The 13,086-nt window shown below is 37.0% G+C and overlaps 1 protein-coding gene across 4 annotated transcripts in view; it reads right to left on the minus strand.

Annotated features, from left to right (window-relative positions):
• pcdh7b (protocadherin 7b) overlaps nucleotides 1–4,424 on the minus strand; it is a 371,243-nt gene extending 366,819 nt beyond the window's left edge. For 2 of the 4 annotated variants that reach the window (XM_088627997.1, XM_088628005.1), the window contains exon 1: nucleotides 268–4,423. In XM_088627997.1, coding sequence (XP_088484123.1) covers nucleotides 268–3,372 — 3,105 coding nt within the window. In that variant the 5' untranslated portion in view covers nucleotides 3,373–4,423. Of the gene's footprint in view, nucleotides 1–267 lie in introns of all 4 variants that reach the window. The other 2 variants (XM_088627989.1, XM_088628002.1) reach the window with 2 other exon arrangements.
• Between the last annotated feature and the right edge of the window lie 8,662 nt (nucleotides 4,425–13,086).

A 13,086-nucleotide genomic window follows, 5' to 3' on the forward strand; every position in this document is an offset into this window, starting at 1 on the left:
ACTGAAAGTGCAAAAATATCTGGTGGATTAACAAACTGTGATTCAAGCGTTAAGTTCAGGTTCAACCAGACCTTCTTTAAAGCACACACAACTGTGTTTAATTTAATAATTTATCTATTACCCTTAACTTATCTGAAGACATTGATATTCTTACAATTGATGAATAAATACTTTTAAAAAACATAACAAGAATTCATGACCTGATGTAACTGATGATGGCATTAAACATAGCAATGATGGCACAACTCTTGTTAAATAAGCCCTTACCTGTTTGTTGTACTTGTTGTTGGTTTGACAGCTGTACTCAGAACAGTGGTCAGATCCAATGGAAATGTTATCTCCTGTTCCTACAAATGTGTTGGCAGGGGGGAGCTCCTGCACAGCCTGGTGTTTTTTCCCAGCAGTTGGTGACTGTGGGTGAAGCTGAACTGTTGGCAGTGGTGAACTTGATTTGTAATGTCTTGCCAGGTCAGGGCTTCCTGGGCCTCCATTCACAGAGCGATATCGTCCCATTCCTGGGCTGTCTGACAGTTTCTCATTTACACTATCATATCTCTGTCCATTGGGTTTCGAGGCCTCCACAGTAACAATGCTGCTATAAAGTGGCTGCTTGGATTTTTTGTTTTTCTTGTCCTTTTTAGGCTTTTTATTTTTATCATGTTGCTGTGGAGTGAAAAAATCTTCGTGGTCTTTTTTGCCAGCTTCATACCCATTTTTATTCTTTGGTCTACAATATCTTGCCATGACGACTATCAATATGATTAAAATCACAGTCATTATACCCGCTACAACTCCAATTACAATACTGAGTCTTTGTTTACCCAAGTCATAGTTAGGATCACCTGCAATGTCTATTGATATAGGGGTACCCAAGCTTCGAGCAATTTGTGCCTCCACAATAGTAGAATTAGACACTGTCTCATTTACATATACATGGACAAGAGACATTGTGCACTGTGAAGGCAGACCACTGTCACTGACTTGGATCACTAAACGATGCAATCCATAGTGCTTTTGTTCCAGTTTCCCCACCAAGGATATGACACCATTAGCTGTATCAATATCAAACAGTTTAAATGGGTTGCCTCCAACTATACTATAGTTTAGATTTGCATTTACTCCTGTATCACTATCAGTAGCCAAAACTGTTCTCACAACTGTTCTGAGGTTGCTTGATGGTGGCAGAAGGGTGTATGAATTGTTACTAGGGAAAGTCACAGTAGGTGGATTGTCATTTTCATCCATTACAAACAGAGATACTGTAGCAGTAGCAGATCTTGGAGGCTCTCCACCATCCACTGCTTTGACTTTGAATGTATAAGTTGTTTTCTGTTCCCTGTCAAAAGACACGGTGGAATAAATTGTCCCAGTATCATTTTCAATGGAAAAAATATCATCCTCCTCTTCAATAAAGAGGCTCATTTCTGCATTGTGACCTTTGTCAGCATCCATTACTGTAACCATTCCAACAGGGCTGTTAGGTTGTAGATTTTCTTTCAAATAAAATGTAAATACATCCTGCATGAATTTAGGCTCATTGTCATTTTTGTCCGCTACCTGCACCAACACTGTAGCCGATCCCTGGAGAGTAGGCATGCCCTTGTCTTTTGCAATCACTTTAAATTCATATCTGTCCGTCTGTTCACGGTCCAAAACGGTGTTCACCCTGATGTCACCATTATCTGGGTCTATAGAAAAGATTCCAGATACAGAAGAATCGAGAGAATATGCAATTTCTGCATTTTTGCCACTGTCAGCATCTATTGCAACCACAGTAGCTACTCTTTCACCCGGGGCATTATTTTCAGCAAAAGCCACTTCTACCACATTTTGACTAAAAATCGGTGGGTTATCATTGGTGTCTCCAACTTTGACAATTAATGAATTATTGCTTGATAAACTGGGGCTCCCAGAGTCCACTGCTACAATTACAACATTATACTCCTGTGTAGCTTCATAGTCCAGTGGAGCTGAAGTGTGAAGGAAATATTTCTTTTTATTCTGATCTCCTTCAATTTCACTAGCTGGTTTCAGTTGAAATGGCACATCACCAACCACAGTGCAAGTAACCACTCCATTCTCCCCTTGATCACGGTCTGACACTTGTACCAATGCTATAGGAGTATCAACTACTACATCTTCTGCTACATTGGCAATTCCATCTTTTAAAAATATTCTACCTATTTTTCTGATGTCAATTATAGGAACATTATCATTTTCATCCTTGATGTTCAAAACAACTGTGGCTTTGTCCGTTTTGGGGGGCTGACCCCTATCTCTTGCCATTACAGTAAACCGTAGCTGGCTTACTTCTTCCCTATCAATACGGTGCAAAACACTCAACCAGCCTGAATTTTCATCCAGTCTAAGGAGCCTGCGTACTGACTCAGTTGCTGCTCCAAATACATACTCTATTTGTCCATTTACCCCAACATCTAAATCAGTAGCTTTCAGCTGTAATATAGGAGTGCCAGGGGAGCTATTTTCTGCTAAGTCAGCTTCATAAATACTTTTCTCAAAACGGGGACTATTGTCATTGACATCAGAGATCAAAACTCTAAGGATGGCTTGGGAAGACCTTGGAGGATCACCTCCATCCCTAACACGAAGTGTTAGTTCATAAGAGTCTCTCTGTTCTCTATCCAGTGCCCCTTTAATAATCAGCTGTGGCTGCTTCTCTCCATCAGTAGTGTCAGCAACTTGGAGTTCAAAAACACTGCTTCTGCTTGCACCTTCGGTATCAAATCTTCTCTTACCCGAATAACTATCACCACTCTCTGTACGTCCCCCAGAATTTGACCCAGCACGTCTTACTGATCCTTCTCCACTATCTTGTATAAGCTCATATCTCTCTATACCATTCCTGCCAAAATCTCTATCTGTAGCAGTGGGCAGTAAGTACAGTGTGCCTATGGGTCTATTCTCTTCCACAGATAAAGTCAGGACAGGAGAAGGGAAGGAAGGGGTGTTGTCGTTTATATCTAAAATGATCACTTTGCCTTCGAATAGATCAACCCAGCTTTGTGACGGTCCAATAACAGACACTTCAAAATCTATGAAGCACTCGTTCTCATCAAAAATCATTTGGCATTGGGCTAATTTTTCCCTGTCGATTCTTCGCTCATTAGTACTTAGCTCCCCGGTGATGTTATCAATTTTAAAATAATCAGATCCCGATTCAAGTGTGAAAGTCACCTCACCAGAACCAGCTACGATTCCGAGGTCTGCAGCTACATTCCCTATCCGGACATCGGCTGGTCCTTCCTCTGCCAAGCGATATCGAAGCACTTGCTTGGCAGCCGGCTGAGTCAGCAGGAGCTGCAGGAGGATCATATAGTAGCATAAATAGTCCACTGCACCAATAGTCCTCATGGTTTTCTGCAGTTGATCTGGTTGTTTGTTGCCTTTAAAATGTATGAAATGCCGCTAAAGAGCTTAAAATGGTACTTAAAATATATGTTTTTCTTTTAATACAGTGCTCTGTTTCAGAACACATCCGACTTTATAATTAATGCGTCTTCTTACACCTTTTCAAACGTGAAAAATTGTATCCCACATTACCGAATATAAACCACAATGATTCCTTTTCTCACGCTGGTTCAAATGCACTTCTTTTTTTTCTTCTTTCAACAAAACCCGCAATCTGCACACACAGCAATATCGCAATAGATTATTCCTCTTGCGGTAGCTGAGATTTTTTCACTGGAGTCGATGCCGTTTTTTAAATGACAGCCTGTTCAGTCGTTTTCTTCAATTCTAAAATTTCCAAGTCCTCTTTGTGTTTGAAAAACATTTCAAAATATGTATCCTTTTTTCCAATCCCAGTTTCGTGTGCTTAAAACCCTTCAATCTGCAGACGTCTGCTCAGTGCAGATGTATTTAAAAACACGCAAAATCCAAACTACTGATACTTTACAAAACTGTTCCGTCTTCTTACCTTGTAACAGCAGTCAAACAGCAAATGATATGTCCTGCCGTCTTTACAACAATCCAAGTAATGAAATCTGTTTACCTCCAGTGATATAATAAACAAGGTGTCTTTGTACTTTTCATCAATTGCTCGGCATAAAACCCTGCAAAGCAACACATTTAAGCAATGAATAACTGTATTTCCGAGAAAGTACTGGAAATGTGCAGCTAACATCCAGTGAAACGAGCCATTCCAAGTCCTGCATTCTCAATCTGCGCGTCTCTTCTTCACCTGCATTTGCACTGCATGTGTTAGCAATCTGTATCTGCAGCACTGTGAGCGATTCACAAATGATATTGCAGTCTCTTGCTCTCTCCACCCCCTCCGCTTTCTATCCCGATGCACGTAACCAGAGCTGAACTTGATCGCTCAGTTTAAAGGGTAGCTGAAAGAGTATTTGTTAGGGCTATCCTTTCTTCTTGTTAATAAGGGCAAAACGAATCAAAGTGTGACTCAACGCCACGTGAACAAAGACAATTTTTGTGTTCACAAACGCCCAAATGGAAGGGAAAAGAAAAAAAAGTCAAATTGCATTCGAAATTAATGGTTAGTCTCTCGAAAGAGGTGGGGTGCAGTAAATTCTTCCTATTAAAGGAATCATCGATAATATGGATATGGAATTTTAATGTTACAGCGTTAGATATAGGATTGTAGCGTCTAAACATGTTGTTGTGACTGCAGAGTTTGAAGGAGGGAATACCGAATTGCTTTGCCCTTTAATAGTAACACATCTGTTTAATCTATACTGTATAAAAAATACATTAAAACATGCTTTATATAATTTTACCCGAATGTTTCGAATATGCTAACCTAATAGTTTAATTAATTTGTGTAAGCTTTTTTTCCCAACTACAAATCTTAGAAAGTAGATTTCCTGTGCAATATCCCCTCCCTGTCCGTCCTCTATTGCTTCTGTTGAGAAATATCTCAGTCTGCACCCCCTCGCAAATTCTGTGAATGAAATAAGCTTATTATTTGTTTTTTTTTCTCGAATACGGATTTTTATTTCTCTTTGGGATTTTTATTTGGCATTATTTTTTTAGCCGTGTTTGAAATGGAAAATACGGCAGTGCAATAGTTTTGAATTTGTATTTTGACAATGTTTCTGAGTATTCAAAATTTAAATTAACGACATATTATTAGTCTTTTACCTTCCACTGCAAGAATCTTTATTCTCGTTCTATGCATGTACAGTACGTGTAATCTGTATGCAGTTATCCACATACACTGCACCCTCCCTCGTTTCCTTAAACATTCAATTCAAATGTTGCTTCATCGGTATTTTAGTACTTCTTGTTAACATACAGTATAAACAACATCGTGAACTTTATATACTTAACATGTAACATGTCGGTGTTTTAAAATTAAATTGCAGTTAAATTATATTACAAAACATACTCAAGATGGTAGTTGTAATGAGTGTGAAACAAGGTTTTCTTATTGCTCTTATAACCTAGATCTATCTTCTAGAATAACATACGTTTTATAGATTAAATATGGACATGCAGAATAAGAAATGCTGTTCTCGGAAGCTTTTGTATTAACTGTAAGGAATCCAGCTACAGTATTTCATACTTGGATATGTTGAAATCTGCTGTCTAAACTACCACTTAACATTCAGGAAGTGTCGATGGTATCTTTACTCCTCGACGCCCTCTATTGTTCAGTTGTATTCATTTAAATTTTCTTTTAAATCAAATTGAAAAAAAAATAGCACATTGAGTTTCAGTTAACATTTTGTGCTGCGAATGACCTTTGTCTTAACTTTATTTTATAGCGAATCGGGACAAAAAATAAGATGTACGAAATAAAAACAGCAATTTCTTTAAAATTTACATGGCTTTAGAACAGAATACTATAAAGAGCCACTAGAGGGTATCACTTATAATGAAATTGAAACCTGTTTCCTATCTTTTTAGCTGGTAAATATGTTGTGGGCATATCTGCCTTTTTTGTGATTTTATTTTTAAATTTTATACAAAAAACAGCGATGAAAGTTCTGATACAATTTTTGTGAGAAACTTGTGGGTTTCTGACAAAATTGTACTTTTATTAAATGTTTTAAAAACAGAAATATGGTGATATATTAGTTGAATGTACTTTTATATAAAAAGTAAATTTACCTAAAATACAAATTTCCATTGATAGAAACCATTCAGAAGTTTGAGTGAAGAACTTTTCTGTAAGTTTGAGTCTTCTCTACATGCACCAGTTTGCCTATTTTGCAACAAGTTTGTCATACATGCAAAAAAACTGTTTCATGATTATTTCTAACACTCATGTAAATGTTAGTGCTTTTTATACATGGGGAGCCCATAAATCCAGTAAATGATTTCCCACTTGGGCTGTTTGATCTGAAGCAACCTAAACTCAGTCAACAAGGATTAATTCAATTCAGAAGGAAATCTGTCCCTCAGAAAAATTGATGCTGAAAATGTACATAAACTCTATTCCTTGAAATCTTCAATGTGCAATGAAAGACACAAGTATTTGCCAGTATAAATAGTAGTATAATGTGCAGAAGTGGATTGTATAATACACAAACCTTGAGGTAGGTACAGTATGGTTACCATGAAATATACAGTACCATCCTGCTGTAGTGGGAAACCATGGGAACCAAGTAGCCTAATTAATAAAGTAGCATGGTTTGCACTGCTAAAAAGGTCACCTGTCATTTAAGGACAAAAAGCATAGTTAAAATACTTGTTCAATTAAAACTCAAATCATACTGAATATGTAATTCAGGATATTGTGTGAATGGTGAAGTATACATGCCACATTATGGTATATGCTTTGTGCACTGTCCTTTGAAACTGTTTATCAAATCAAATATTATTTTTAAGTTATGTCATACAGTGGTAAGGAAATTCCTAAACTTTAACTATTGCATTATAGTTACTATTTACATGTGTGTGGGGTTTCATTTTAATAATTAAAATGTTGTGGGGAAGTCATGTTAAATTGTAATCATTTAGGTATCTATGTACTGTAGTATCGATATAATTACTGTGTGAAATTACTTGTCCAATCCCTTCCATTTTTTAACCACTTCTTCCAATTCAGGGTCGCGGGGGAGCCAGAACCTATCCTGGCAAGCAACGGGCACAAGACAGGGTACATTCCAGACAGGACACCAGTCCATTGTAGGGCAGATATGCACACATAGGATTATGCCCAAACGCCAATTAAACTAGCACTATGTTTTTTGTTTTGGACTATGGAGGAAACCGGAGCACCTGCAGGAGACCCAAGCAGACATAGGGAGAACATATAAACTATACACAGCACCCTAGGCCTGAAATTTGAACCCGTGGCCCCAGCACTGCAAGGCAGAATTGCTACAACCCCTGAACAACTGCTACTCTAAAGGTACTTGTAAGAAATTAAAAATAATTAACTTAAATGCATTGCATTATTACTTTGTAGGAGTAATTCTCCCCAGTATAATGGATTTGTGTGTGAGATATCAATTATCAAGTTTGCTCTAATATGTTTACTCACTGATTGCAATATATGAAAATTAATTAAATACTTTGTGCAGTAAAATGTTTGCACATAGAAAATTTTGTAAAATACTTACAGAAGATGAACATGAACTATTCCTCCATTTTTATTAATAATATTAAAGACTAATGTTTAAACAATTTAGAATGAGAAATTCACAAAGCATTTTTAAAAACGACCTTACACTCACAGAAATTAGATTTACAGAAATTACAGAAAGATTACAAAATCACATGTGTAGATATTAATTAACTGAGAGGAAACCTATAGCATGAGAACTGTTAAATAACAGAAAACTTATTTGAAGATCCAGGAAAATTATTATATCTCAGCATTAAAAAGATTAACAGAAATTGAGGCACAGAAAAATACAGACAGATTTTCTAACACCATATCATACCATCTGGAAAGATATTAATAGGCCGAACCCTCACTTTTCAACATGACAACAATCCAAGGCACAGTATTATAAAGGGAAAAATATTAAGCTAATAAAGAACAATGTAGAGAGTTGATGTTAATTACCCCCACAAGCCCAAGTCCAAATGACAATCTAATCAAATCAAGGTAGTAGTAGTATCAAACTACATTGACTCCAATCTCAAGAGGCTAGAAACAGGACTTTAGAATGTTCTTTATGACATTTGGAACAATGGAAAGACAACTATCAAACATTATACAAACAGCATTGATGGCACTAACAAGCAAAGAATGGCTGGAAAATATTATCCTATTCTCACATGAAACTTAATTGCAATTTTCTATTTAGATGCTAAAAAAACCTTTGATCATGGGTAATGGGACTATAAGGTGATCTTCTAAAAAAAATTGAGGCAGTGCTGTGGCTCTGTTGCTAAGGATCTGCGCCTGTGGCCGGCAGAGGAATCCTACTCCATTAGGGCCCTGAGCAAAGCCCTTAACCCAAACTGCTCCAGGGGTGCCGTATAAATGGCTGACCCTCAACTCTGACCCCAAGCTTCTTCTCTGTCTGTGTGTCTCATGGAGAATTCCTAATAATCCCTAATTCCTAATACAATAAATTATATATGGCCAATAAATAAAGTGATCTTATCACTGGTAGTGCTGTTATCTAATAATATGAATATAATATAACCATGTCTGTTCCTCCTAATAAGAAAATAAAATATAGTTTAGAGACTTAATTCATTACAATGATAACATTTTACATGCAGATTCCTTGGCAATGAGGCACTTAAACACCAAGTATCATCATAGTTATATGTCTCTTGAGGCAGGGCTAATTCCTAATATCCCAAAACACCCTATGTATAAAAACAAAATATTTGGCTAGTGTAACTTTTAAGTTAACAAATTCACTACTTTTATTTCACTCTTTCTCTGCTGATCTATTTCAAAGTCAGACAGTTCTGCTGTGTTCCATAGAGTGTATAAACCAGCTAGGCCTCATCATCCCTGCCTACAGTTGTGCTTAATTACTGGGATGTCACTCACGATTTTGACTCTGTTACTACCCTAGTTTCCCAAATGAGTCAAAATGGCTACTTTCTACATAGTAGTTCAGGTGGGTAGCTGTGTCAGCATGCGTAGGCTGCAAAGGAACAGGTAATAGGTTTATTCCATGCTGAAAAAAAGAAGAGAAAAAAACACAAAGTTTCGGCCGTGGAGCCTTCTTCAGATGTGAGTTCTATGTAAAAAGTTTTACTTTCTACGTAGGTGTTCCAGGAAAACCTCAACTGCATAGTCCACTCAGAAATGTAGAATCCTTCACAGCATTTTACTTCCAGAAACTAGCTAGATAAGGGTGTTTGGGTAGGAGTAGCTAGGTAACAAAGAAACTGGTAAGGAATGCTTTTGTGAGTCCTGTGACAACCTAAAAAGAGCTACAGAGTTCTATGGTTGTACATCAGTCAGAAATATCCCAGGTCACACCACAACACAACACACTCCAAGTGTAAAAATATTGAACAAAGTACTGTAGTGATCCTGCAATAATCTTGCAGGTCAGATGAGATCAAATGGGAAATGTTTGGTCTAAGTACTGAGCACCATGCTCAGTGCAGACTTAACACCATCAACTTACACCAATTAAGCATGGTGTTGACAGTATCATTCTATTCTTGAATACTTGTTATGATTGAAGGAAGAATGCACAGAAGAAGGTACAGGCAAATAATAGAGGAAAACCTGTTTCAGCCTACCGAAGAAAAACTAAGATAGAGAATGTCCTTGAATGTCCAAAGTGAAATTGCACCAAACTGGTGTATATTTTCAGAGAGACTAAAATCGACTTGTACCTGTAAATGCACCCCAAGGTGCTAACACCAAATATTGAGTTAATGGATGTGAATATGTTTGTAATCAACCTATTTCATTGTTTTTCTCTTAGTGTTTGCTGACAATTACTGTTATCTATCCATATACAGTAAATCATTAGTTTGTGTATTCAGGTTTAATTAAAACATTGCTTGAAATAATGTATATATGCATTATTTTGTGATTTAACAAAATGGGACAGATAATTAAATTTTCTCTATTTTACAGAATGATCCTTCAACTGGAAAGTATTTTTCCAGACCCACCAATCAACTCATACCTCTTAGCAGCTAAACTACACAGCCTTCTTTATCCACAGTTCTCTTAAGCTGGCATTTTCTGTCCTAGAGGGTGTCAAATTATATGACTAGGAATCGCAGGGGGTTTCCTCACGACTTTTCATCACGGTTCCATATCTTGTATTGCGCCGCAAAAGTACCACAAGGTTGCCTCATTTTGGCAGCCAGTCAACGTGGAGCACACTGGAATAGGAAGAGGAGCACCGCACAAAAGTGAACAAACAACATGGAGAACAAGCATGTAAACATCTTCAAAAATATAATTATTCTTCATAAATTAAGAACAAATTTACAAAAATAAAAACAGTTAAAAATATAAAACACTTTTAAAACAAATATTGTAAACAAATTAGTATTGCACTATAACGCGTAATTAAAATGGACACATTATCTCACAAGTACACATCTCGCTCACTGCCCACCCCTATGACTTGCGACTCGCTACGAGAAAATAAAATCAGTTTGATTTTATCATAGAGAGTCGCAAAGAGTCATAGAGGCTGTTAAGAGCGCTATGTTTGAATTGCTGGGGGTGTCATATTACACAACTGACGGTAATGGGTGCGCGCTGCGACTCTCTACAACTCGCTGTGATTTTCTTACGATTATGTAAATGAAGGCTACAACTGAAAATCCTAGCAAAAGTCGTTTAGTGTGACGCCGGCATTAGTCATCCACAGCCACCACCAATTATAGAGCACCATGTTTATTGTATCTCTTTGAGAAAATGCTCTGACATTTACATTGGAGAAAATTAGGAAACGTTAGAGAAGTGTGAATAGAAATACATTAGAGGTCAAAATACTCCTCAGCATTCAGTTGATCAACACATTACTTTCTACTTTCTACATTTCACATTACTTTCTAAATTACTTTTGAATCTCACCATTAATTTATGATTTTTGCTTTCTACACTTCACCTGGAATTCAATGCCCAGATTTCCATCACTTTAGCTCTCTTACTGCTCTCATGTCATCATTACTTACCTTTTTTTCCTCTTTTTCTGCTCTCTCATATTCATCCACACATCAAAAGGAGGCTCCCTAGATTAAACTTTTTACTGTTACAAATATTAGCCAAGGAATAAGATTGTATGGAATAAGATTGTATGATGGTTGTCTGGTTCTGGCTTTATTGGGTTAAGACTATTGTTGATGTTATGGATTATCTGAGCCCATGTCTTGATATGCAAAGTTCACTTGATACAACATAAGTGTTTTCATATGTGAGCTGTTTTGTTGTAGTCTTTTTATATGTATTAAATATAAATAATTTCAGTGACCTCGTAATGCATGTTTGTTTGTTTGTTTGTTTTACAAGTTTGACTATTGGACATAAACTTTGTTAATTTGAATGCTGTAAACCTTTATGTATTGACATCACACTTGCCAACCCTTCTAAAAGAACCTTGTACTTTGGGGACCCCCAGAATATAGAACTCAGAGGTACTAGACTTCTATACTACTAGGTGGCATAGTCATGTTGCTACTTTTACCTTTTAAGGTAATAGTATAACCACTACATTACTGTTCAGTGTGATGTGAATTCAAGATAGTTGATAGTTGATTTATCAGTGAACTTCTTTGCAACTTCTTGTTGCTTCTTTGCCAGTTTCTCACAATCAGCAGAAAGAATCTCTTAACATACAAATAAATTCTTATTAAAAAAGCTGTCCAAAAATATAAACATACAACAAAAAATACAAAAACATAAAAATTACAGATGAGCAGAGAATGTCTTGTTCATTTCTTTGTTAGTAGTTTCATGATTCAACCCCCCCCAATATATTGCACATCTCATATTATTGATTCTGGTCCTTTTTTTATTCCTGCATTCTGTATGATTTTCATTTTTGCTGTATGGATTTGTTTTTAATATAAATCTGAAGTTTCAAATTTTACTCTTGCCAAATTCCACTCTTCTATACATAATTTTGTCTCCTTATAGCACCCCTTTGCACATCTTTTTTTCACACTCCTTCTTCTACTTATTTCACCCTTGGAGTGACTCCCTGCTCATTCCTTGTGAAATGAGGGTGGCGAGATGTCAGCCTCATCTTTACGGCTAGGATATCGTTCCCTCAAACAAGTGCGTTATGCCAAGTAAATAATACTTTTCAATACTTTTAGTCTCTACATCGTATTAATAAAAAATGTACCAAAACACAAACTGAAATTATTTTTTGTGTGTTCAAACAAAAAGTTTTTATTGAATGTTGTATAGTTCTCTGAAGAGATCTACTGTACACAGATGAAAAAAATACAATATACAGTATGATCAACATAATAGTATAATGTGCCAGATGCAAGAATATATATTGTGCCAATAGGTATGGCCATCACATTAGGACATGAAACAGGCATGTCCAAACTACTAGACATGTTCTTCACAGCCTATTGGGGAACATTTCTCTGCTTTTCTCCAATTCACATGCAACTCCTCTGAGAGTGTTGCTATCTATGGCAACTAGGACCCAAAGCATACATATGCCAAGTTCTCTGAGTCCTTTGCTCACAGGTTCTCAGGTTAAATTAACCACACCTCTAGTTCTCTGTCATTCAAGGTAGAGTCACCTTTGGGAATTAGCACTGAAAGACCATTGACTCAGTTGTTCCCGTTTGGCTAGAACTGCTCTACTGCCTTCTTTATCATACCAGCTGGTTGTCACGCCCCACACTCTAACTCGGAAACGCCGTTCTGTCCCTCTCACATTCCACACTCTCCCTCGCAAACGACATTACATTCCCGGAACCTCTGCTTCACAATCTCATCCCTGATTGAACCCATCACATTCTCACATGCATCAGATTCCTCAAATTCTCACCCCCTACCAATCATCCAATCACACCTCTTTCCTTTCAGTATTTAAACCCCCTTCGCACACCTTCCCATGCTCACTATTGAGAAGCCTTTTGTAGCATTCTCCAGTGTGCATTTGCTAGCCTTTTGACTGATCTGTTGCTAAGCTTCTGCTTCTTGACCTTGCCTTATGGATTGTTTTTGGATATCTCTCGTTA

Source organism: Lepisosteus platostomus, chromosome 1, assembly GCF_059453375.1.
Source record: "Lepisosteus platostomus isolate fLepPlt1 chromosome 1, fLepPlt1.hap1, whole genome shotgun sequence".
Taxonomy (NCBI): domain Eukaryota; kingdom Metazoa; phylum Chordata; class Actinopteri; order Semionotiformes; family Lepisosteidae; genus Lepisosteus; species Lepisosteus platostomus.